At 36.4% G+C, this 27,801-nt stretch overlaps 1 protein-coding gene across 1 annotated transcript; it reads right to left on the bottom strand.

Moving 5' to 3' along the window:
- Positions 1-1,433: 1,433 nt before the first annotated feature.
- SLC5A7 (solute carrier family 5 member 7) lies at positions 1,434-26,333 on the bottom strand. The gene is made up of 9 exons (XM_033102362.1): positions 26,052-26,333; positions 24,495-24,723; positions 20,118-20,231; positions 19,191-19,346; positions 14,592-14,740; positions 11,688-11,831; positions 7,982-8,135; positions 4,240-4,457; positions 1,434-3,289 (listed from the first exon to the last, which is right to left on the bottom strand). Exons 2-9 carry the CDS (start codon positions 24,670-24,672, stop codon positions 2,663-2,665), a joined length of 1,740 nt encoding a protein of 579 aa, XP_032958253.1. The 5' UTR covers positions 24,673-24,723; positions 26,052-26,333; the 3' UTR covers positions 1,434-2,662.
- Between the last annotated feature and the right edge of the window lie 1,468 nt (positions 26,334-27,801).

The following is a 27,801-nucleotide window of genomic DNA, read 5'->3' as shown; positions in this document are numbered from 1 at the left end:
CAAAGCTGAAAGAATACAAGCCTGTCTGCATTACCTGTGATTTCAAAAGAGAGCAAATGATGAGCATAAAGAATTGTCTTTTGCATTTCATAATTGTGTTCATTCCTTGGAAAGGGGAAAATTTGTGCGTGAATGTGCCTAAATAAAGATGCTGCAATCACTGTTTCGTTCTTTTTGATCTTCAACTATTTATGTCCTAATTTAAAAAATCATCTTGCTAATATTTAGCACATTAGTGGATTTTACACTAAACTAGTTTTACACTCATATATATCTAGTTTAAAGAGTACGTAGGAAATAACAGGCTTAATAAAAATAGAACATTATTTATTAGCCAAACTAACTTATTTAGTTTTTAATATTTTGGATAAAGTAAACTATTTCCCCTTTATCTTTCTATTGTTACAAAATGAATAGAATGAAAGAAACTTTCACTATTAATATTTATTCTTTTTCACTGGATTTAAATATGATTGTTCAGACAATTGTTGCCCAACAAACTTGTAAAATATAGTGTCTGTAAAGAAAGTATTGTCCCTCATTGCACTCTGTTATAATGTGGATGATGTGTTTCTATGGATGCACCTGCCTGAATAGGTTGAAACAAAAACTTGTGGTGATGGAGTGGGGAAAAATAATAATTCAGGTAAAGTCCCGGAAAGCGTGACATGTCTAAAGTATCATGTTTGCCAGGAACTGTAGTCCCCACTAATTATTCATTTTACATGTCAGATGTTTTTAACCTGGTTGTTTTGCGTTAATGTGCTTCCTGCCCCTGGCTCTTCTCTCAGTCCATGTCTGAGAATTGGGACACCCACACTTACTTGTTCCAATAATGTGCTCCTTCCACGTATTCTATGGGATACTGGGCATAAAGTAGATTCTGAGCAAATAGATGAATAAAAAGAATTCTCTTTTTGTTTAGGTATAGATGATGGTCTGTAAAGATTCTGAATGCAATGTCATATTCACTATCAAGTTTTGGTAAAGCATTAAAAATATGGGACAGTATAACATGTAGAATTATTTAATTTTGTTTTAAAAATAATCCTGTTAACTTACTTCATGTTAAGTAACAGATATATTATATGATGATTTTAGACGAGTACAGGTTTTTTAAAAAAAGGAATTCTACCTTCCTGAACACAACTTTTATACTTAATGTTGAACACTGAGTTAACTTCACTTTGTCTATGAATCACAAAAAAATAAGTATTTTTGGAAAAAATGCTTTAGTTTGAACAATTCAGGCTGCCTTCCATTATTGGCTCAAATGCCCAGATAATTTTTCAGCTCACCAGTATGCTCTGTTTTGTAGACGAATCTCCAGTTATATCTGTTATATCTGTTATGTGACTGGTGGGATAGCATTTCAAATTTTAAAATGGAATATATATATATATATATATATATATATATCCAGAAAAGGAGCAAAATAATATTTAATGACCGACCTTGTGAAAATTATATAGACACCAAATATTAAAATTGATGGCTTTTTCCCTTTAGAACTCAGTTTTACTTTCTGCTTTCTTCTGCATTTTAAAATTCACTATGTACTTTTTGTAGTGGTGATTTGTCCAGTACCTAAGACTGGCTTACATGCAAAAATGCTACAGAGTAGCTCTCTTAACACTAAATCATCCTCATTAATAAATATCTAAAATTGAGTGGGTTTTGTATTTCTATTTTTTTTTTTTCTACCATCAGGAGGTGCAGTTTGTCCTTCATTAACCTTAATTGGTCCTATGGAGCTACATATGGCTCAATTTCACTCCCAATACTAATTAGATAATAAGACAAGACGTTACTTCTTTAATCATAAATCATAACTTTATGAACTTCAGATGAAGGTAAAAATCTACTGTGCTTCCTGTCACTTCTACTTAGTGGCCTTTTGATTTATTGCTTTAAGGTTGCCCAATAATCATGTCTTCCATGCTTCCAGGTACTCTTCTTAGTGCACATGGTAGTTGTAGATGCATTCAAAGAAGCCCAGTCTCCTCTGCAAAGATGGATTCTATTTTGCTATTACCTTGCACATTAAAAAATCACTATACAATATTTTTCGTATTTGTTTTGCCTATGCTCAGAATAACACACGCTGCTACTGAAAGAAAAACAAATTGCATATTCATCAAATGTTATAGTGAAGAACATGAAAGAAGGGGTTCATCATTACATCAAGAAAGTCAGCTGGTTAATTCATTGCACCATTCCTTGGTATAAAGGTGAATTATTCTCACAGCTTCAGGGTGGTAACTAAACTAGACTCACCAGTGCGTTAGTAAACAAGATCTGGATCAAGATGACCTGATTTCCTTGGCTCCTTCATCTCTACTTCCTTTTGTCATGATAAAGATACTCTGTTTGGCCCTCTGTTCTTTGAATGCGGCTTTATTCATTTTTTGAATACTTAGTGAAACTATCTAGAGTCAAAATCAAATGAAGGTGAGAAATTTCGATGAGAAAGAAAGCTTTCGCTTTCATAGGTGCTTCCTTCTAGCTTGGCTTGTATTTGTACAGTTGTACTTTTAGATTGACTTTTGTCCTCCTGAACGTTATTTTTTAAAATATTTTTCTATGCTGCAAACCATCCTTCCAGGACTAGCCTGCTATAGAGCTCTGTTTGAGAAAGCAGTGTTTTAATTAGCTGGGGTTATTATAAATTATCTTCAGTCCCAGATCCTTCTGGGCTGGAATCGATGGCAAGGAAGGCCTCTTTATTGGTGAAAGTTGAGCTGAGAGTTATGCTCTGTCGAGGCCTCACAGGTGCAAGTTCATCTAATTTAATATTTTCATTTTTAACCAGAATTGTCTTATCCATGTTTTCTTCACTGTGCCTTGCAACAACAGCATCAAATACATCTAATTTTGGTGGCATGGTTCCACTTTCAAATAGGTATTTGGCTAGATAAGAGATGCCAATGTTAAATAAGAATGAGGTAACCATGGAGAGTGTTTTAAATGGGAATCTCTGATTATATATACCATTCTTATCAGAATAATAACCAGGATACAAGATCAAGGGCTGCAGGTACAGATATGGCTCCCCGCCAGTTATTCTCAGGAAAAGGCCAGAAACATAACCAGCCACAGCTCCATACGTGTTGGTTCCCTTGACGAAAAGCACACAAAGCAGCTGCGGGAAGATGATGATGTAAACAAGGTCTGAGCTGAGGTACCAGAGCCCGTACACGGTCTTTGTCAGCAAGGCCATGGCTGTTGCAGAGGCTCCAAACACAAACACTGTGACTCGCATGACCCAGACGATTTCCTTGTCTGATGCCTGCAAGAAGTTGCCACAGTGTCAGTTTTTCACACAATGTTGGCTCGTTTACACGAAGAATGAGATGCACTTCTATGCATGAAAGCTGGTTGGAAGAATTCCCCTTTTTCCAATGGCTCAATCTATGGGCAAAACCAACCTAAACCGCACCGTATAAAGCAAGCAATCTAGGTGGCCACCCCAGTGGGCCTTTGGCAAGGGTTTCTAGGTACCATATGCAGGAAACCCGGACCACCTTGTGCCTTTCCCTGAATGTGCAGGGGCAGAGGTGAGACAAGCTAATGTGTTGTCCTTGCTTCCTGTCTCCATAAGAGCCCTACCATCTCTAAGGCTAACCTCCTTAAAAAACAAGTGGGGCTATTTTGTTAACTACAACCTAGAAAACCTAGAGAAAGACAGAGACTTAGTCAAGGAAGAAGGTGGTGAAGGGCTGGTGGCCCCTTAGTGACGACAATAGCATGCTGTTCGGCACCCACTCAGTTCAATAAGGAAAATAAAATTGAAAGCCTATTTTCAGGCAAACATGGGACAGGGAGTCAAGCGGAGAGTGGGACAGATGTTAATACAAATACCCATGAAATCATTTACTCACTTCCACTAAGGTTCTCAAGTTCCTTATTGTATTTAATTAAACTCTAAGTTTTTCTAAGGTATTTTAGGTTTCATGACTCTCGCGTTAGAAAAACAAGAGTTTAAGTTATAGCAATATGATGGTACCTCTATGGGAAATATTTATATTGATTTGTTCTCTTCAGTATTATGATAACATGCATTAGAAGCATTCACATGTAGAATAAACAAAATTCATCATTATTTAACCTTGTGGGCTTAGTCACAGTGAGTTCAAATTTAAATATAAAGTATTAATAAGGACATATCACTACAACACAATAAATACAATGACACCACCACCACCAACAACAATAATGTCACATAAAAAAAGTTCTTACATTTTGTCTGAATGAAAGCTGGTAGATGTTCCGAGCAAACATCGAACTTGCTGACAGGATAGAAGAATCTGCTGATGACATAACAGCAGCAGACACTGCACCAAGACCAAAGAAAGAAATGTACACAGGGCAGAGATACTGCAGAACAATCGGTAAAATCATGTCTGCTTCTTCTTTACTCTTGGGATCTGGAAATCCATATGCAGTCTGGTTCCAGTCTGTTGAATAGAAACAAAAAACATAACAACAACGAAAAAGCCATATTTTCTTTAACAATCTAGGGTCATCTTATTTCCTAGGTAGTTTTAAAAATAAATTTAGAATGTATGAGTTAGTCTAAGTAGGTGGGAAGTCTAATTAGTCTAACTAGATATGTTAGTCTAATTAGGTGGGAAGTTCAGGTACTGGTCAAGTGAAATTGTCTTACATGTCCCGGCCTCTAATGGGTTTTAGTTACACTTAGTCTTATTCATAGGACCTGCACAGAATATGATGGTGATGTATGTATGTGTGTATGTGTGTATGTATGTATGTTTGTATCGTCATCATCATCATCAAATCTTCTGCAATTGTGGCATTCCATTACAGAATTACAGAAAACAAATGTTAGTAACTGAAGCATAGATTATTTCTTCAACCATTTGCACATGTGAAAGGACACTCAATGTTTCATTTCTTAGTCCTGTTTTATATATGCATAAGTGTATAAAGACGCAGTGGAGCTATCCTCACCCATCCTCTTCCTATATATAAACTTGGTTTTGGAGCTTCCTCAGTATTACTTTTCTCCTAACTATATTCTTTCTTGCACCATCTTTTACTTATTGGAAATAGGAGACATGGTAAAAAAAGGACAGTCCCCTTTTTTTTAATTGAAAAGTGCAGGTATGAGGCTGAAATTTTCAGAAGGTTTTTGGGCTCTTTGGTAAAAGGCCTTGACACATGTTTATCTTTGAATAGACAGCTCTTTTAATGATTGATTACTGAGTATCCCCATCTTATCTGCAGTTTTACTCTTGGCAGCTTCAATTACTCACAGTCAACTGTGGTCTGAAAATACAAAATGGAAAATTCCAGAAATAAACAATTTGTAAGTTTTAAATTGCCCGCCATTCTGAGTAATGTGATGCAATCTCACACCATCCCACCTGGGATGTGAATCATCCCTGTGTCCATCACTTCCACGCTGTATGCACTCTCTGCCCCATAGCCACTTAGCAGGCATCTCACTTATCAGATCCTCTGTCTTAAGATCCCAGTGCTTCCGTTCAAGTAACCCTTGTAGTAGCCTAACACTATGTCACTTGATTACATCATTCACCTCACTTCATCTCATTATGTAGGCACTGTGTCATCTCACCTCATCACAAGAAGGGTAAATACAGCATAAAAAGATATTTTGAGAGACAGAGACAGAGACAGAGAGAGAGAGAGAGAGAGAGGGAGAGAGAGAGAAAGAGAGAGATCATATTCACATAAGTTTTATTGCAATCCGTTTGTATAATTGTTCTATTTTATTATTAGTTATTGTTAAAATATTACTGTACTTAATTTATAAATCAAACTTTATCTTAGGTATGCATGTAGTTGTAGAATAAAATATAGTATTTACAGTAGGTCCTCAAATAATGTCATTTCATTCAACATCACTTGGTTGTAATGTTGATGAGGTGCCACAGGAACCTAATTCTTTTTTTTTTTTTAAAGACTTTTATTGGGGAAGGGCAACAGGACTTTATTGGGGAGCAGTGTGTACTTCCAGGACTTTTTTCCAAGTCAAGTTGTTGTCCTTTCAATCTTAGTTGTGGAGGGCGCAGCTCAGCTCCAGATCCAGTTGCTGTTGCTAGTTGCAGGGGGTGCAACCCACCATCCCTTGTGGGAGTCCAACCCGCAACCATGTGGTTGAGAGCCTGCACTCCAACCAACTGAGCCATCCGGGAGCTCAGCAGCAGCTCAGCTCAAGGTGCTGTGTTCAATTTTAGTTGCAGGGGGCGGAGCCCACCGTCCCTTGCGGGACTCAAGGAATCGAACTGCCCTGCCAACCTTGTGGTTGAGAGCCCACTGGCCCATGTGGGAATCGAACCGGCAGCCTTCGGAGTTAGGAGCATGGAGCTCCAACCGCTTGATCCACCGGGCCGGCCCAGGAACCTAATTCTTGTTTATGTACATTAGCCTATGATAAACTTGGTTTTACTATATATCATTGCAGAATGTATGGGTGACATTAAGTGAGGACTTACTGTATAAGATTTGGTACTATCTGAAATTTAGGGCATCCAGTGCAGGTCTCGAAACATATTCTCCATGGATAAGGGGATGTGGGAGTACTGTACTAACATGTACTGAAGAATACAATAGAACCTTTAAATGTACATTAGTATATCTCCTTTTTTTTTGTTACTGAACTTCTTTAATGTCATGATTATAGGACCAAATAGGAATGGTTTCCCTTGGATGCTACCATTTTTTTCTCCCCCCATTTTCCATTAAATCTGTTCAAAACCATGCTTTTATAGCATTAACTGAGATGTTACGACACCAGAATTAACAACCAAGAACATGTACCTAATCCAAGAAAAAAAAAAGCTTTACATTGTTTGTTTCATTCTGTTGTCTTACAACACACACATACCCTCTCTCAGACACACACAAATAGCCACATCTGTTTTCTGACTGTGACATAAGTGTTATCTTTTATTCAAAGGCACAGAATCACCTTTGTCAGCCATCTTCTTAAGTTTTTATTTATGCCATGAATGAGCAACTGGAATAGAGAATATACAATATAAATCATAACCGCTCTTTTAAAAATTAAATAATCCAATAAATTGCTCTACTAATTGAAAATCAAAGTAGCCCTGTGAGTATCAACCTGGATCACCTTCACAGAACACAACAGAGTAAAAGTTCTTTAATCTGTTTTAATTACCTCTACCTAGAAGACATATTTGAATTTGGGTAAATGTGATGTGTTTTCATAAAATACTCTTGAAAGCTGCATAGCATGGGAACATAAGGTTCAGGAGTAATTAATAAGTTTAATCAGAGATTTAAAAAAATGTTGTAGATAGAGGCTAAGTGGGAGATACACACTTTATAAAGCTCTTTTTTTTAACCAATTTTGACTAAGTTATTTTCTAAGTGACATAGTGTCTTAGTTTATCTTTACCTATACACTTATTGATTAAATTCTCCAAGAAGGAAAACTTTTAATTATCAAACTATTGAAACTGTAAAGAAGAAATCTTAAGTTTAAAATGGTCTTTAGATGGTCATGATCATGGCAGATAAACGTTTAAGCCACCGACTGCCAACTCTGGCTGCACTTTGACTCATCAAGGGGCCTTTAAGAAAACACGTGTCTCTGGCTCTGTCTTAGATTATTAAAATAAAATCCCTGTGGGGTAAGATAGAAATAGGTATGTTTGAGAGTCGGTCCCCTCCCCAGATGACATTAATATGCACCTTGGTTGAGAACCACTGCTGATAAATATACCAACACTGGTGGGAGGGCTGCTTACAAATGTTTTTATTGGTGGGGTGAGCAATCAAAAAATGTTTGGCAACTACAAATGTATAATACAATCTGTTGAATGCTACACCAAAGATATATGAACCTGATCGGAAACAATTAACTGTGTAGGAGTAAAAAGGAAAGTGGGAGAGGGAGGGCAGCTTGGTGGTAATTGGTAACTTTGGTGAAGCCTGAGTGGGTCAATTAGTGAAGATGCAAGAGAGTTACCTGTTGACGCTCCAATGGCCCCAATGAGTACGGCTGGTATAGCCATCACCAGGCATCCAAAAGCTGCCAGGAAGGACAACACCTGAGCATAGGTGGCTGAGGATGAAGAGAGGACCCTCTGGAAGTAGGCTTGCCATGGAATTCCCCCCAGTATCTGCATGGGAACCACAGGACTCAGAATGAACTGGAGACGAATAGCATATATTAGGCATTTTTAAAATGAGATTTTTTACAGTCGCACTCAGAATAGTCACATGTACAGCTCTGAAGTACAGAAAATGGTCATACATGCCATGCCACACATCTTAGTTGCTATCATCACTGTCATATTTTCAACTGTGCAGAATTTCCTCAAGTTCTTTTTCTTCGTAATTACATAGGAACAACTTTTCCTTTTCCTTAATGTATCCGCGTTAAGTTGCATTACAGTTACCCAGAGGCCTGTTTGTTCTCATCTGGAGGCCCTAACCATCATAAAATTGTCTCAAAAAAATTAAGATTCTGAAAGTATAGAGTTTAATCTGAATCAATACAACATAGTGAATATTTCTGGACTCTAATTATGTGCCAGGCAATGTAATGGCTGTCGGAGCACAAAGATGAGCACAGAGCTTCCTGTTCTCATGTTCACTGTCCACAGGGAGAGGCAATGCATTGCAGTGTTTTCCAAAGTGGCATGTGCAGAGTGCTTCAGACAGTATAGTAGGGCATCAAAAATATTAGAATTTCTGTTTGTACCCATTTTCACCTTATACCTAGATGTGATATTGTTTTTGTTAAATTATTTACATAATGTGTTAGTACAGTATATAGAAGCAATTTATAATTACATGTACCTACATTGGGGGTGTGCTTAAAATTCATATTGAGCATGTATATCAAAAAAGTTTGGAGACAGTGAACTATAATATAATTTATTGCATGTTACCGTGTTTCCCCGAAAATAAGACCTAGCCAGAAAATCAGCTCTAATGAGTCTTTTGGAGCAAAAATTAATATAAGACCAGGTCTTATTTTCCTATAATATAAGACTGGGTCTTAATATAATATAATATAATATAATATAATATAATATAATATAATATAATATAATATAATACAATATAACATAATATAATATAATATAGTATACAATAAATGTATTATAATATAATATAATATAATATAATATAATATAATATAATATAATATAATATAATACCGGGTCTTATATTAATTTTTGCTCCAAAAGCTGCATTAGAGCTGATTGTCCTGCTAGGTCTTATTTTCAGGGAAACAGGGTATAAAGATGTATGGAAGGGAATAAAAGTGAGAAGCAATTAATTATTCTAGGGTAACAGAGGGAGGTGGAAAGGTATCAGGAAGGACAACTGCCAAGTAATTAGGAAAATCTACAGAAGACATTTGAGTCAGTCCTTAAGCACTGAAGCGGTGTCACTAGATGGAGGTGGAGAGAGAAGAGAGTACCTAAGAGAGAATCCAATAGAAAACAGAAAGACAAAAACAATGAGGCAGCTATGACACCACTCTGTATTTGGTATAACTAGAGGTCAGGGTATATGGGAATGGCTAGAGAGAAGGCTGGGAAAATACCTTCCCCTTGATTACTGCCACATTCTTCTGGCTGGCATACTAGTATATATATATATATATATATATATATATATATATATATATATATATATATCTCATATGAATGAGCTTCCCATATCACAATATACCGAAGTTGATTCTTTAATTTCCTGTCTCACTGGGCTCTAAAGTCTGGGATATCCCTATTTTGTCCATCCTTGGCACATCTGTGCCTGCCACATATTGACTCCAGAACAATTTCCTTCTTATAAAAGCCATATATGTTTAAAAGAAAAAAAGAAAAACAAAGTTAAAAGAACAAATTCTAAATGACTCAAGTCTATATTCTTCCCAAACTTTTCCTTTTGTTTTGCAATTTACAAATTAATATATCATTAACCTCTTCCATGTCAATGAACATTCATCAATAATATCAGTGACTATATGAATTGATACATAATAATTTACATACTAATCTCTCTGGACATTTACATCATCATAAGTTTATAAATAGGGTAAAGCTTGACCTCCACTGACAAACAGAAGCTCCCATGGCAAGGTGAAAATGGTCTTGGAGAAGTGAGATGTGCATGGACTGCCTCCAGGGAGACCAGTGAGGGGCTGTCACAATGGGCCAGGTGAGGAAAGCTGTCAGCCTGGTGCGAATATAGGGACACTGGGCATGTTCAGGGCAGGTTTGAGACATACCTGGAGGGTGTCACGAGCAGGACCTGACAAAGTCATGACAATTGGGAGATGGATCGTAATGAGAGAATAGACCAGTGGAAGATCTGAGACCATTGGTGAAACATTTCAAGGCTAACTTCAACAGTTTATTCATTCTTCAACATCTGTCATTCCATTTCAACTTTGCAATTTGAAGAATGAACATGACTTAGTCATATAATTTTTTGAGATGGAAGAAACTTTAGCAATCATTAGGTATAATGCTTTATCCTGAAAGTAGTGAATAAATGTGAGGCCTATGTGTTGTATAGGAGAAAGGACCTTGGGATCTTGATTCTCCGTTTCAGTCTCTTGCTCAGACAGTGGTGTGATCATCAATAAATTGCCTGACTTTTCTGAGCCTTGTCATCTCCTCCATATAACCATAAATATACCTGCCATGCAGGTATAATCACATACATATATAATATTTAATCCCTTTCTCCATTGAATTCGTAATTGTGAACTATTCAGACAAATTTCATCCAATACATTTCTTAACAATCCGTGGGAAAAAAGTCCCCTGTACCAACACAGGAAACATTTGCTTTCGTGTTTTCCTGCCTCCTTACCAGGAAATTCTTTACTGAGATAGACACCTAATTTTTGTGCTAAAACTTAGCAAAGTGCCACAAACACAAAGTGAAATCACAAAATATTGTGAACCCTTTGAAGAAGAAACAAAAATAAATAATGTATCCTTAATTTGGATATAAAAATTAATCTATTTCTTACTTTGAAATCAAACACAGTGTTTTATTTTTAAACATAACCCCTCTTATTAGCAAAATCACAAAACCTGGCGGGTTCTTTTGGTTTTCCCCTCTTCCCTCAGTCTGTGATCTGCCTTTATTTCTTCTGTTCCCACTTCTCACCGACAGCACCTTGGCCTCAAGTTTCTGCGCCTTCCCAAGCTGCCTCTGTTCTGCCCAGGGCTTCTTTCCTGAGGACTCCTGTTCCAAATTATCTCATGCACTCAACTAATTTACATACACTGCTAATTTATTTACACTGTAAAGACTGAATGAGTTATTTATTTCAGAAGAAGTTGGCTTTTAACGCCTTAATTCAAACTACAGATGAAAACTTTTAGAGGGCTTGGCTCTCAGACTGGAGGAGGTGTCTGGGGGTAGGACATGGTGTTCCCTCATTTACAGCACAACAGAAGTGTGAACACACTACACATAACCCCATGGATATTATTATTTTATGGCCTCATTCACTCTCCACTTTGACCCAAGTCAGCTACCACAGTCTGTGAGTGGTTCCAACCTTCCAATCCAAAGGAGTCAATTCAGAAATGGCCATGAGCCAGTAGGTAAAATTTACATATAAACATTAAAATCTTGAAAATATATTTGATTTTAGGAAAAATTACATTGCATTGCTCAAGTAAGACATCACTTACCAACAACATAAAGCTATCAAGCCAATTGTAAACTTCAAATGGCTCAATAGTCCCCAGCCAAGGCTCCTGGTATTTGGTATGAATAGCAGTGAACCCAATGTCGGTGACTGCAGGATGTGACAATGCAAAAGGGACGCTGATCCACTGTAACCAAAGAGTGACATTTAGAGCATTAGGCAATGGTTTTTAACTATTTAATATATGCAAGATTTAGCCATCTAGTTCATAGATCACTTAACTCTGTAATTTGTCTTGTTCAGACAGAGAAGAACTTGGAATCGTGTTCTCTGTGGAACATCATGAAATACTCATTTAGAAAAGGTAAAGTAACATTTCATCTACTTCTGTGTTTAATTCTATCAATCCTATCAACTGTAGGAGCAGTCACCAGAAACCTTTGGGGAGAAAACATTAAATTTGAGAATAATTTTTGTATACATATTTATATATAAACTTTTTGTTTTCTTTACATTAAAATAAGATACACATTTGTTAAAGTGACAAGAAAGCATTTGATTGAGAAATTGATGGATGAAACAAATCTTCAAGGATGGGCCCTGTACTAATAGGTAGAAGAAGAAGAAAATCAAGGGATAGGTGGTCTAGGTAGAGCAAGGCAAGGAGTAGAATATGGGGTGTGTGTGTGTGTGTGTGTGTGTGTGTGTGTGTGTGTGTGTGTGTGATTTGCTTGCAGGGGGTTGGCTTAGGGAAACAGGAGAGATAAAGATAGATATGTGGGGAGAAACTTGAATTGTAAGCTAAGTGATTTGTATATTTTTTGTAGGCAAGTAGAAGCCAGAGGAATGTTTTCTGAGTTTTAAAAAAGATTTTAGTAGAATTTCTTTTTCATTTTATTATCACAGATGTGAGTAGTAAGTTTATAAAAAGGGAGGAGTCAGGAAGAACAGACGGTGGCACTGTATAATCCAGATAAAGGCCCGCAGTATAGTAATGATATAGAACATGAAAAGATATTAGTATTAAATAGAATGATGAAGAGAAATTCAACAGCCCTTAGATTACAATAGGAAGAAAGAGGTCAGAGGGAGGAAAAACTTATACAGGAACTTCAGGTTTACAGTTGAACAGCTCCAAGGGCGATGATAAAATTGATAGAATTAGAGCATTTGAGAAGAGGAGATGGTTTACGGTGGAAGATGATTAACTAATTCTGTAACATGTGTAGCAATTTGAAGCTTATAAAACAAACCATATTTGGCCTTTTATTCAGCCAATTCAAAAGGGCCCTAAATAGTAACCAACAGAACTTGATTCTTTATCAATTTAGTTAAATTTTGCAGCAGAAAACCACTGGAATATTTACCCCTACATATATTTGTCCCATCATCTTTATACTAGCACATGTGATGTATGCACCTGTGTGTTTGAAGTTCTGGTCTCATGCAAATCAATACATCATAAATAAAAAGATTCATCCCCTGGGGTTATTTTTCTTAGAATACCAAGTGCATCCTTTATGAGAGCTGTCATTGCCAAACTAAACTTAACTCTGACATTCTGAATAGAGAGATATTTCTCAAGTTTATGAGGATGCTAAGGAAAATTCAGAATTTCAGTACTGGACACATGCTTTTAGAAATTTAAAAATATAAAAGTAGAAGTCCTTGAACAAATTAAACATTTTTGAATTCCACTAAAATATAAGTGAATGAAATTCCACGAAATGCAATAAAATGTCTAGGAGAAAAAAAGGAAATATTATAATCATTGCTAGCATATGTAAATTTATGGATAAATTGCAATTCTAATTGTAGTCAGTTTTTAAAAATTTCCTCCTGCATATATTATTAGAGATGCTGAAATGTAAAAACAAAAAATAAATGGGTATGAGATTCATTCTTCATCTTTCATTTCTAAGTGCCTAGTGTAAACACTAAAATAGAGTAAAAGGCTTCTCCTTATGAGGAAAATCAAGAAAAACAAGGAGAATCAAGGCTGCTTTGATTGCGCATGGGAAAATGAGTCATGATCTGCAGTCTCAGCTTGCTCTATCCATGGCCTTTGCAAAAGGGCATTGACCCTATGGGATATGCAATTGAGGTAATGTACATGTATGAACCCATGACAGCCCTAGCACGGAGTGGACAAATCATTTTCTTTATGCTTCCTTTATATGTCTTAGATGTTGGAGGTTATTTAACAATCTTCCCATTTTAAGATGTGAGTTTGCAAAGGCTAAACATCGACTAAAATATGTTCACGATATACAAAAGTGCTTCTTGTGTAATACTAGCAATGTTCATGTCTCATAATTACACAGTACTTTTTGTTTATTAAAACACAAATATATTACCGAATTTAATCTAGGACTTACAAGAAATACATAATAAATATTTTAATGCCTTATGTAATTCACCCTTTTGTTTGCTTAGTGTCGAAACCCACAATTCTCCCAATGGGAGAATTTCTATGCCCTATGAGCAGTATTATGGATTAATGAACACTAATATAAGAGAAGGATAAGAGACTAATACAGGTTAGCACCAAGGTTTAAATTTTAACTTTGAGGAAAGTGTGTTTCCTTCAAAACTCAAGGAAGATCACACATAAGTTTCCATCAAATGTAGACTTGAAGAAAAGACTAAGAATTAAACTGAGGACACATTTTTCTGTCAAAATCTAACAAAACAACTATAGATTTAAATCCAATTAATTCATAAAGAAATTTAATATTTCATAGTATATGACTGACTGTATTACTCATGATGAAAAATAACATATCTATTAGTTTTTGCTGAGTTAGTATAAAATACCACATTATCTTTTACAAAAGAAGAAAGAAGAGGAAGGAGGAAGAAAGGAAGGGAGGGAGGGAGGGAGAAAGGAAAGGAAGGAAAGAAAGAAAAGATGAAAGAAAGAAAATCTGTGAATGGCCCCACTTACCAGTCCTATGAAAATGCAAAAGAGCTGAACAACGTCCGTGTAGGCCACTGAGTAGAGGCCGCCCACGAGGGTGTACAGAATGGCGATGAGCGCAGAGACGATGACAGAAATATGAACGTCGATGTCAATGATCACACTGATGGTGGCTCCTGGAAGAAAGCAAACAAGAGAACAATGCTATGATAAAGGTACTCAAATGGATTCCGTCTCGTATGCAAAGACATATTGTAAGTTCAGTGACAGCAGATATTTTTCCCTGTGTAATGTGAAATATGTTGGATTATAACAGCTAAAGTGAGTTTTCATATTGAAAATTTTAATCTCTGTAAATTGAATAGATGTATATGTACTTATGTATATACATACATATATTTAAATTTTTTCTTTCTGAAATTAGTGTCTTGCTAACTTATGTGGGGACACCTGCAAATCATGATATGATTACAGAATTCCACAAAATATACTAAATTTAATACTAATATAAGAAGTTACCTTAGTTCCAATTATCTGAAACTCTGACTTAAACATACGCAATATATTTACTCACATCTATGAGCAAACAAGCATAATGACCCCTTTTCATATTTTACAATTAATATTCATCCTCTATTTTGCATTAACTCTGACTCCTGCTAGCTTTTATTAGATGACAGATGGTATAACATACCAAGGTTTGAGACAAATTTGTAGGAGAAAATAATACAATTGATAAATTGCATCTCTTAACTTTTTCTCTTTAGCTTTGTGAAAGATCACTTTTATTTTATTTTTTCAGTGGAACATTGCAGTCCTACTCCTAGAACACCAATGTACTGAAGAGCCCTGTATTGCAACATTGTATTTTTAATTAATTTTCATCATCAAAATTTTAAACCTGCCTTAGAAATCAAAATTATGTTTTTCTTACTTTATGACTTTGTTTATTGTATTTGTTAGTGTCCATATTTTCAGTGAGGATATTACGGTATGGACAGTTGGAGCACTGTGGTTCTTAGATTGCCAGTTCAGAATTCACTTATTGCTTTACTCATTGCTCCCAAAAGCTGAAACGTGTATATTTCGTATTATTAAACACAGCGATAACAATGCCCACATACATGCAGCAGATCTATGATTTTTTTCTTTCATTAATTGAAATCTTATATTCTACTACCCATCTTCTACTGTGTGCTAATAGTGTATGCAACCCACCAGAGATGAAAATCCTTTAACTCAAAGAGCAATATAAGATATTTTGATCTAAGGTAACAATATAAAATATTTTTCAAGAAATTTTTTCTTAGTGCTTTGGCTATGGTAACAAAATTAAATTACTTTCTTGAGTAAAAACCAATTAATAAAAGGAAAAGGTTGGTAAGAAATTGGAGGATAAGACAGGTCAGTTATTTACAAGAGACTGGATAATTGACTGAGTTCTTATATAGATATTTAACAGGTTATTATTTTTTCAGAAATCATTTATTTCATATTGAAACTTTAGTTGCAACTCTTGGCCATTTTTCCTTTGGTCTAGTTTTCTACTTTAATAACGACATTTCTAAGTTATATACCATGAATTAAAACTCCAGTTATTACCCTACCTCTTTTCAACGCTGTCTGTATGTTATAGATGAAAGATCACTAGACTAGGATCCCAAATATTTGGGATACTAATAGATGCTGCTATTTGGTTGTAACTCAGTGGTTTTAAAGAAGTCACCTACTTTTCTATCACTATTAAGATTGAGATAAACTTTTTCCCTAAAATATTTCTAAATCATTCCATCATTGGTAGTGAGTAAAATCCAAGTTATGCTTCCAGATCTGCTTTGAAATATTAGTTTACTCAAGCAGCCATAAAAATAAATATATTGTAAATAAAGTTATAAAAATTCATTAAGTTTGAGCTGTCAGTAATGTAAGTACTACCTATATACATTTCTTTAAAAAGTTGTCCACTTATATCAAAAAGATAGTTTAAGATTCTCCTAGGTTTCAGTGGTGAGCCATGTACATTCACAGTAAGGGGATAGTAGATCTTATATTTGTCTGTTCGTAAGTATCCCAAGTTATTTCAAATAAACATTAACTTTTAATTATGTCCAACTTTTATTTTTGAAGAAAATACAGGTGTTAATTTAAAAACAGACATACATTCTTTTTGTATATGTTTCAAGCAATATATATTTCAAGAGTATATATTTCAAGCAATAGCAGTAATCTTTTCATATATGTTGTTTGGTGTGTGTGTGTGGGTATATGTGTAGAGAGACACATTATCATATTTTCCATATATATTGACATACACACTCAGTCACAAATACAGAAAAAAAAAAACTAATTGCAACAAAGTTTAGAGTTTAGCTATTATGTTTTATATTTCCAAAGCATTTTAGGAATCTTAGCTTATTAATTCTACTTTCTCTTCAGGGCTCTGTTATATAAATTAATCCTTACTCAGTGAGAGTGAATATTTTGTATTCTGTTTGATATTCAGCCCACTCCTTTTTGATATCTCAGCAGGCAATTTGTTCTTAAAACCAAAATTTTCTGGTGTTGAAATCAATGACAAATAAACTACCACTGCTTCTTAGCTACTGAGCAAGGTGGATGGGGTGTGGGGGGGGGGTGTATATTTGCACCTAATTTAATTAGAATATAAGAGCAATAAGAGCAGTGGTAGTTGTGGAGTATTGTTATCAACACCATTTTTCACTGAGTTATTGCAGTATTTTGTAACTATCAAATTATCTTATTTTTTACGAGTCTTTCCTTCATTGGATAGTTGGAGACCAAGAAAGTAAGATAGGATTATATAGGGGTTTGAGAGAGAAAGGAGTGAAAGGTAGTATAAATTAAGGTCTGATTATTATAGAGCCCAGATCTGATGATAATACTGAAACCAGAAGACAAATTTGTAATCTAAAATATATAACACAGAAAGAAATTAATCTTATTTTACCTTTGTTTTGACCACTTAAAGTCTGGCTATAGCCTTAAGCCTTTTATTTTCATTTGTAAGAACAGATGGAGAGTAACGTATGTGAATGACTAGATGTCAAACATTGACATAACTCACTAGGAAGGTTGTGAAACTTCCAACTCTGTTTATCTTCAAGAAGGAACTCAACACTCAGTAGATTTAGATTTCCCCTTGATCAAAAGAGAGTGTCCTGAGCCTGAACACCTCCCATGATCCCATGGAAATCTCATTTTCTAAATCTTATAAGTGGGCTGAGAGTCCAGAGGCCAAGGATAGGTTGTCCTTAGCATTATTCGATCTTAGCAGTAAGTTAGACCCTAAAGAGTCTAAGTACATTTTCTAGATCCCTAAACATGTCTATAATCCAATATTTTGTGAAGCTATGGAATTATATTGAGGAAAAAAAGTAACATTCTTTTTGTCTCTTTTGAAGAAAGTATAGCCATGTATATACTTTTTCATTCATTCATTTGTGATTGGATTACAACTGTTAAGAAAATGCAAGTCCTGCCTTCAAGAAATTTATAACCTCTTTTGTGAGGTTGGAAAGTTGGCATGAAATAGATAAACAGGCACATGACCATACAGAGTGACAAGTCCAATGAAAACAAACTTTCTTTTGCCTAATGAAGCCCGTAGGAAAGGCATTCAACAAGTTCAGGATGACTGCCCTAAGGAAGTGACATCACTGAGAAGACCCGAAGGAAGATTCCTGGTTAGTTAGGTAGACGTGAGAAAGGAAAGAGGAGAGATGAGTCCTAAACAGAGGGCACCAGGGCTTGCAAAGTGTCAGAGGCAAGAGAGGAAGACTACAGTTCTAGAAGAAGGAAGGAAGAGAGAGGAATGATGAGAGGAGCGAATCAGAGGTCAACTCCTAAAAAGCTTATGAGCCTGGTAGAAAAGTTTGGTTTTGCTAGATGGGAGTGGGGGTAGGGATAAGGGGGAAGGTGAGGGGATTAGAAAGCACAGTCGATAACCACAAGATTGACACGGGGACACGAAAGTCAATTTTGGGAATGTAATCAATAATGTAAAGATTTTGTAGGGTATCCGATGGACATTTGTCTTATTAGGGAGACCATCTCAGGAATGATGTAGATGCCTGATCACTGCACTGTACAGCTGAAGCTGAACAATAACGAATGTCAACTACAATTTATATATATATATATATATATATATATATATATATAGTTAAAAGAAGTGGAGTACGGCATTAGGAATGGAGACAGTGGAAATGTAATGGCTGTGTGCGATGTCAGAGGGGTAGTGGATGCAGGGAGGGGGTTGTCACTGTGTCAGGGATATAAATGATAAATGTCTAACTATTACATTGCTTTGTGCACCTGAAACTAATAATAAAAAACATATTAAAAAAAAGATAATAAAAAGAAAAGAAAAGCTTGGTTTTAAGCAGGAAAGGGACGTGATCAGATTTGCATTTTAGAAGGAAGAGTCTGGCCACCATGTGGAGACTACAGGAGGGAGAGCAGAACTGTAAGCAGGGATATAGTTGCTTTAATCCAGGTGAGGGAGGCTGGGGGTGGCCTGACCTGTGGCTGAAGAAAGTAAAGTTGTGTGTCTGGCATTCAGTCAACAGAGAGATGCAGCTAGAGCGACGATCCATTGGTCCTTACCTAAGGCAGAGAAAATGGCTGCAGCCCAGAACATTTCTCCCATTAGCGCAGGAATAAACAGGAGCCCGCCCATGCGTTTTCCATAGATCTGCTGAAATGGGTCTAACATGGTCACATATCCCTTGGAACGCATAGGTTTTGCAAAAAACAGACCACCTAAAAGAAATGGAACAAGTGTTTATGAGAAAATAAAAAATTCATAAAGCAATAGTCTTTGTCAACCTTTTACTATACTATAATTTCTCAACGGAAATGAATTTCTTAGAACACTTAATATGTGTTGAGGAACCAGTCTGAAACATCCTGTGAATACAGAATCAAGGAATATTTAGCAGCCAAGTGCAAATTTCCTAATACATCAGGAATTCTATGCATCCAAAGGACAATTGCATGGTATATCTGAGGCCTGTGGATTGAAAAACATGGCCTAGCACAGCCCTCACAAAAATGCCTTGATGGATTTGTATCACCTGGCATTGCAAGCAGATATTTTGATTAAGCACAAGATTTAGTAAAAATATTTTAAGTGCAAAAATAAGTTAAGAACTCTCTGTTATATAATATTCTTGACCTTTTATTACTTTGATTTACAAAAATAAATTCAGGTACAATTCACGCTGATTCATTTTTAATGATATATCCACACTGTTTTTGAAAGAAAAAAAACACATCATTAAGAAATTCACTGTTCTGATAGTCATAATATCAAAGGTTTTTGGTTGTTTGTTTGTTTTTCATATTCCATAATCAAAAGATCAAATAATCTAAGCATTAGTGTTATCAATTTCTGGTAACATCTACTTAGAGATGGCAACATTTTTCCACAATAATTATTTACATTGTTTGACTTGTTATTTCACTTGTTATTTATATTCCCGTTCTTTATGCTTTCTTGAGTGGTTCACTGAAGTTTAAACTTTTACTTACCTAAAATCAGACTAAGAGAATATCCGATTGGTGCCTGAGCCCAAGCTAGACCATAATCTGGTGCATATACTGCTTCAGCCGTCCCGTTGATGTAACCTCCTCCAACCCACGTGGCTGAAATAGAATGAAGAGTGAGGGAAAGACACACTTGTACCTGTCATACCCGAGACCTGCTCAGTCGAACACAGTGGCAGTTAGCCTCATCTGGCTATTGAGCACCTGACATGTGGCTAGCCTGAATGAGATGTTTTTTGAGTGTAAAATACACATGGGATTTCAAAGACTTTATATGGAAAACTAAATGTAAGATGTCTCAATAATTTTTTCATTACAAGGTGAAATAAAAACATTTTCAATGTATTCAATTAAATACATCAAATTATTTGCATTAATTCACCTATTTTTTATGTTTTCTAAAGTGGTTTGTGGAAATTTAGCATTACGTTTATGGCTCGCATTATATTTCTATCGGACAGTGTTGCTCCCACATGTTTTCTAAATACATTTAATCAGCACCGCTTTTAAATGATGTTATTATATCATAAAGTCTGAGATCATATACAATATATTATATGACTATTTCTATTCTCAATAAAACTACAACTTCCCCCCACCCTTCATCCATAACATGGGTCAAAAGTCTTTATTTCAAGGTCCTTCTTTCTGATTGTACTGATCTTTTCACATTGATCATGACTATTGTCCTCAAGGAATGGTACGTGTATCATGTATGTGTGAGTGCGTGTGTGTACTTTCTATTAATAGAGTCACTTTAAATCATAACTAAGTTGTACTTACTACCTTAAATTGTTAGGAGAGTGAAGGGAGAAGAGAGATGAAACTTTCACTCCAAGGTGTTCTAAAGTGAACTTAAATTACCTTTTCCCTCTCTCTTCTCAAGTACCCAACATACACTTAGGGCCTAGACCAGCATTCAGAAGAATTTAAAATGTTGATTCCATATCCACTTGCAATTCTTTGTTCTAACCTGGGTCTTTTAGTAATATATTTGATATTTCAAACAGAATAACAAGAAATATTTCTTTAGATACTATTTAATAAAATTTTTGTAGCATAATAACTGAAAAGGAAGGTCAAGGAATAAAAAAAACCCACATTTTGGTTAAACAAGGTTGGGAATGATCTGTAAATTGTACCATTTGTCTGAAAAGATAATATAATATTTGAGTCTTGCTGAAATATTGAAGTTAATGGAACACTTAAATCTCTACAGTTTATATCCTTTTAAGAGTATAGTCAAAATATTTACAATAATCCCTATGTATAATTTGTGTAAAATTATGAAGAACATAGGCTGACAAGAAGCTTATCAGATATGAGATTGAATTCTAAGTTGTATTGTCCAATTTGATTCTGAAAAATTCTCTAAAATCTCACAGTGAGAATGTAAGCAAAATCTAAAAAAATATGTATATGAAACTATAGAACACAAATGTTTCTGTTGTATTCATGCCAAAACCTATCTGGCTTTTAATCCAAATACAAAGCAAAGAAGAAATAATATTTTGGGGTTTAATACTATTTTTCAAAGGTTAACATTAAAAGATCTTTCTGCAAATGAATTTTAAGTATATTTAAATGAAAAGTTTATATACAAAATCTTAAAGTAGACAAATACGTATTTAGCAACCACTCTTCATTGTCATAGTAGCTTTTACATGGGTGTTAACAAATAACAAAAGCTATTGTGGTTTTTGTTTGTTTGTTTGTTTGTTTTCATTCTAAGTCCTGCTGAAAAGGGTTGTCTGTCCCTATCCCAGTGGTTTTGTAACTAGAACATGAAGAAATGAATTCTCACAGGCACAGAATCTGAGGCTTTATCTTCCATATTCCTGCTAAGAACCCGGAACTGCTAAAATACCCCAGCCATGTTTCATTGCATAAAGTAAATGGTCTGATGGTCTTACAAGCAGAAAGCTTATTAGTGATCATTTTTCATTGTGTAGGTCTCCTCTTCATTGTCCAGAAAGAAAATTGGTGCCCGAGTGATTGCAAATATTATACCATAGAAGTGAAGATTTAGTTACTTGTCAAGATTGAAGTCCCTCATTTTTATCAAGCTAGTCTGGTCTACACCAGAATTTGCTCTGCAAGTTTGTATGTTTAATGTTAGATTCAGGAGTGAGAACAAGAACTCTTTTAAACTATATGCATTTTAATTTTCAATCTTTATTCTTCATCAAATATATGCAGTTGATGAATCTGACAATGTTTGAATAATGTGGTTCATATTTTAAAAGAATTATATTATTGACCAAGGTTCTTTTAAGTTGTGAGAGATAAAAAAAAGAAATTAAACTGAGCTAGACCATGACACTTTATAAGAAACATTGTAATTCAATATTTTTCTATATAATTTAGCATCTTTAGATTGAAAAAAAACTCACTCTACATGATAAAAGAACAAATTTTGAAATATTATTTTTTTGCCCATAATAAATATAATTTTAAACTAGAGTAACAGAAGATTATGATAATTTAAAATGAACAAAATACTTTTATATTCAACAGCTCATTTATTCTTTTCAACATTTTTTTTGAATGAAATCAACCACCTTTGTTGTTTTATTTTGCTTTTCTTCCCATTTTCTTTGAAATTGGGGAAATATGAGGGAAATATAATTACAATGTTGTATTCCTCTTCAGATACCAGCATCAGATTGGGATCTTTAAGGGGGAAAGAAGAAATGGTCTAATGAAAAATGAAAACAAAAATATCAAGTTGTGTACACTGTTCATCAATAGGTAGATAATAAGAGGAAAAAACATCGGGAAATCTATGCCAGCATTTCATTAAACTTATCTGCAGGTGGTAGGTAGGTTTATGGATGACTCTTATTCTTTGTGTTTTTTTATTTATCTAATTTTATGTATTAGGCATCATAGACAATATTTTGCACAATACAATTTGTTCTACATATGTGTGTATATAATAAGAGAAAGAGAGAGAGTAAAAAAAGACCTCTTTACAACTGTGTACCTTTACAACTGTGTACCTTTGTTAAAAAAAAAAATAAGTAAATAAATAAATAAATAAATAAACAAAGAGAAAGCAGCTAGAGGAGATGTGGTACGTTGTGGAGAGGCCCTGGGCGTGGCTGCCAGAAGACCTGGGTTCGGCTCTGCCTCTGGCCTTTGTTAGTCCTGTAACTCTGTATCCTCACAATCTCAGACCCCTTTCATAATGCTCAAATACAAAGAGCTCCATAAAGACCAAATAAAAGCAGGTACAGTTGGCCAAGAACTTAAAAAAAAAAAAGTGATTATCTGAAAGATAAAATCTATAGTCCACATATTATTCTAGAACATTGTAGGTTGCAGATGGCCAAACAGGGCTGCAGTCTTCACAGATTGGTTTGGTAAAGTATTTCACATAGAGAGTGAATCATTTAAAAAAGCACTTCAGGACTGAAACAGGCCATCATTTGGATGTGGTTTTCAGTGGGATACTTTCCAATGAGCACTGAGAGCTCCTGTTAGTATGGGTTATGTTGTTGATGTTTACAAGCCTAATAAGACTCTAAATTGAATGGTGTGTGGTTAGTAAATACGTCTCAAATAATATTAAAGATATCGTTTAAAATTATTTTTCCAAAATATTTTCAATGACCAAAAAAGAATATACACGAGAAATAAGTCACCACTTAAACAGAACCACCTCTAGACAAAGGATAGAATATCGGTTCCTCCTAGTTCTGAGAAGATTTGAGTGGGACAGAGCTGCAGACCGTGGCACAGAGAGTCCTGTTAGGACACACCCTATATTTTTTTCCTTTTATATCAAAGTTCCTGGAAATGTTTTCTTTCAGTGCTATGGATTTCTAACATGTGATTGTCTTCCTGTAAAGAAATTAGTTTATTAAATGGGAGAATTAGGTTTCAAAAGAGGGCGTCAATCAATTAGAAATTGTGTGGCCCTCGAATTGATTTATTGTTTGAAATCATCATAGCTAGAGTTCATTAATATTCACCATTTAAGACACCTCGAGGTCACAACTTCATGTCTGTAGTAACGAACAAGGTGAGATACTGACTGTAGCATATTTATTAAAAGAGACACAACTTTTAAGACTAAGACACTTTTGCACTTTCCTCATCTCTTTGTTTTTACTGCTTCCACCCATTAAACAGCCCAGATAACCCAGACTCGTTTCATTGATATTCTGCCGAGTGGTTTATTATAAAATCATTTTGTTCAAGTCCCATTGATCTGAACCATTTTACTTTTGTTTTAAATAAATGTAAAATTATTTTTTTAAAAAAATACAAGTATTGAACATAAAAAAATCCTCAAGAGACAAAGAGTAACATTTGCTTCGTCTGAAAAGCCAAGGAGGGGCGGATAGCTGAACTCACCTGTCATGGTAAATCCCCCCACCAGCAGGCCGATGTCTCGGCCACCAACTATTATGGCCTCACTGCGCTCTTCTGCACTGCCGCTGTTTTTGGTTCTCCAGGCAGCCCATATTCCAACCAGCAGTATCAGAAGATAGAACACGATGATAGCTATCAGTCCTTCCACGTGGAAAGCCATTTTTATCTAGGGGTTTGGAATCTCCCGCAGCTGGCTACCTCATTAAGATTTCTGAAGAAAATACAGCAAAGCATTATAAAGCAGCCAAGCATACATTGGCAGCCAGGAATAAACCAGCTGGCTCAGGAGACATCCTGTGCCACTTGAAGAAAAATTACACTAAAATCTCTTGTTAAACTAGCAGTTACCAACAAGTGTCCACTATATGATTCTATTTAGCAATATAACATTGGTTTGAGCATTCAGGAAACAAAAAAAAAAAAAAAAAGAAAGTGCCTTTTTAAAAGGTAATCATAATCATTTTGTTTAATAAATTCTTTGAATATAACATTAATTCTGTCTTGTATCTTCACTCATTAACTCAGTCAAGAAATCACTTATAAAGAGTATACCTGAATTTGCTTTTTGGAAATAACTATTCAATCTAGAATTATTCAGTAAAGTTAAAAAAAAAATAAAGACTATGATGAGAATCTAAGGTATTCGTTCTTTCATTCATTCTTCTGTCCCTTACAAACAATGTCAGGGAATGGTTCCAAAAATAGTATGACATGCACCTATCTAAGAAAAAACACAAAACTTTAGGAAAATCAATTTCAAAAAACACATCAACTCCAATTTTCAACAAGTGCCTGTGGTTCAAGTTTTTGTAGCAACTAAAGATGTCATGTTGTTTAACGTGTCCACCCTTTTGGTCACTTTTCTTCACCATCCATTGTCCTTCCTTCCTTTCATCTTCCCTTCCCCCCCAATGGTATATACAAAAAAAAAAAAAGACTTAAAAATACATAAATGCTTAAAAACATAACAGAGGGTCAAAGGTATTAAAAACAAGACTCTTAGAAGACACATGTCAAGTTCTAACGCCTTCATTTTCTGGAATTCTTGTTCTCTGTTGTTTTCCCCCCTCAGGACCACTGCTATTTCATGCACCCCCGTTCACACAAATACGTTTCTGGGTAAACTCAGATATTTGTGCACGCCGGTGGGTAATGAGACCTTGGGCAAAAGAACTAGCCTCCCTCGTATTCAGGGGGAAGCAAAAGAATCTCCAGTGGGTTTGATAGGCTCTGCCTTTGTGTGAGCAAAGGAACCGGGAAGTTCTTTCTCCGGCCGAGGCCCGGTGCTACCCGGGCCCCCGCTGTCCCTCCTGGGCCCCCTCTACCCATGTCTTGCGCCCGGATTTTGTCTCTCATGCAACCAGACTTTCCAGCCGTTCGCACCCGAGAACCCTGGGTGCCAGACATTGGACCGCCAGCGCCTCCGCACCGAGAGGCACAAGAGCTGCGTCCCTCCACTCTGAAAACGCCCTGCTCGGTGCCCACCGCGTCCCAGAGGGAACGGCCCCGACGTTCCTGGGATGCCGGCTCCGCGCCTACCTGGAGTGTTCTCCGCGCGCCGAAGCGCTCCGCCGGGTCCGGCTGTTCCGGGAACCGCCGCCCCCGGGAACCGCGGCGGCGGGGGGCTGCAAGGGTGCAGTGTGGAGTACGGGTGTGTGTACCAGGGTGTGATGGGAGGGGGTGGGCAGGGGTGCAGAGGGGCGGGGACAGGGCCAGGCGCCCGAGTCGGGATCCCAGCGCTTCCTCGCCGGGCTTCTCCACCGACCTGAGCGCGCGCGGAGTTGACAGGTGTGGGCGCCAATGGAGGGTGCGTGTCTTGGGGCGAGGTGCGATCGATCCCAGTATTGGCAAAAGTCCCCTTTATAAGGGCAGCTGGCGGGTGCGATCGTCAGAGCTCGGGAGCGGACGTCAGAGGAAAGTGGTGCTGGGGCGGGTGCTGGGGACAGTGCCCTCACGAGCAGGGTGGGTGTGGAGGTGCGCAGGCAACCGGGGCCAGAGGAACTGGGGCCCAACCTGGGCTCTGGGCCAGCGCCCTGGCGATATCCCAGTCCCTGACGAATGAGAGGCGGATCCTGCCACTCGTGCTTCCCTCCTCCAGGAAAGAGGGCGTGATTCCCTAGGGTCATTTCCAATTCTAACTTCTTACGACTCCGGTTGGAAGCAGGAAATGGAGATTGGGTGGGTCTCAGAAAATTATGTTTTTAGATGGAACAGCTGAAGTCCTATAGAGAGCAGGGGTCCAGGGTTCTCCACTTCCCAGATTTCACCCCTAATGGTTTCTTGAGGCATCTCTCACAGAGAGCAGAGGGGCTATTTCCCACTGTCCCCCTCCCAGGGGGCTTCGGGGAAGTGGAAGAAGGCTGATTTCGGCGTCCCTGAAAATGGTTTCTATGAAGGAGATGTTTCAGGGATATTTTGAAAGTCATTTTTAAATTCATACCCCTTCCACTTAAAAATGGTATCAAAATGAAAGACTCTAGGAGTTGTCCAAAACAATTGGACACATAAGCCAAACAGGATAGCTTTCCTTGTAGAGCCAACCACGTTGCTTGCCCACCAAAATATCTTATTCCAGCATTACAAAACTTTTCCTAGATGCATTTAAAATACCTACCTATGTAGACCTAGATATCTGTATTTACTACCTAGATTATTTATATATTCATGAATATAGTTACATATCTACAGCTATGTTTACACATAGCTATGTATCTGTCTCTCTATAAGTCAATGGCCACTTTCTCACTTCTTTCTATTTTCCACCATGCCAGTGTATTAAACCATAAAATAGGAAACTCTAATAACTGATAGAGTAAGTAAGAGCATTTCCTAACTATTGTCCACCTCTCATTAGGCAAAATTCCAGACCATTTTCTTACACTGGATATGGAAATGAACCTTCAAATTTTTATCACTACTCCTTTTCTTTGTTCTCTGGAAACACAATAACTGTGTCTATCCACCTTTGGGTGAGATTAGAGAGTTTATGGAGTTCAGACAGAACAGACAGGGAGGAGGGCCTACATGCCAGCTAACTCATCTGGTTCGTATGATAGCTCTTTCTGCGTTTCTAGAAGGGGCTTAGCAAGCCTTTCCACATAAACCCATTTTTACATGGAAGGGTAATGAATTTAAGCAACCTTAAGTAATTGAAGAGAGAGAATTTCACATAATTACTAAAGTGTTTTTCCAAAGAGATTCATTTATTTATTTTGTTTTTGACAGTTATAACTCAATTTTTGATTTTGGACTTTGGCCACAGGTTAATTTATGTCTTACCTGCTAGAAT

The sequence above is a fragment of the Rhinolophus ferrumequinum genome, unplaced genomic scaffold (assembly GCF_004115265.2).
Source record: "Rhinolophus ferrumequinum isolate MPI-CBG mRhiFer1 unplaced genomic scaffold, mRhiFer1_v1.p scaffold_87_arrow_ctg1_1, whole genome shotgun sequence".
Lineage (NCBI taxonomy): Eukaryota > Metazoa > Chordata > Mammalia > Chiroptera > Rhinolophidae > Rhinolophus > Rhinolophus ferrumequinum.
Note: the sequence above shows the minus strand (reverse complement) of the source record. Positions and strands in the feature narration are given on the sequence as shown.

Bases quoted from the DNA above. Each gene is read 5' to 3' on its own strand.
- SLC5A7 (XM_033102362.1), bottom strand. From the start codon at position 24,672: ATGGCTTTCCACGTGGAAGGACTGATAGCTATCATCGTGTTCTATCTT. The intron at 11,832-14,591 runs GTAAGTGGGGCC...CTTTGGTTACAG, and splicing joins TTTGCATTTTCATAGGACTG to TGGATCAGCGTCCCTTTTGC. The intron at 3,290-4,239 runs GTAAGAACTTTT...AACTTCTTGCAG, and splicing joins AGCTTTCATTCAGACAAAAT to GCATCAGACAAGGAAATCGT.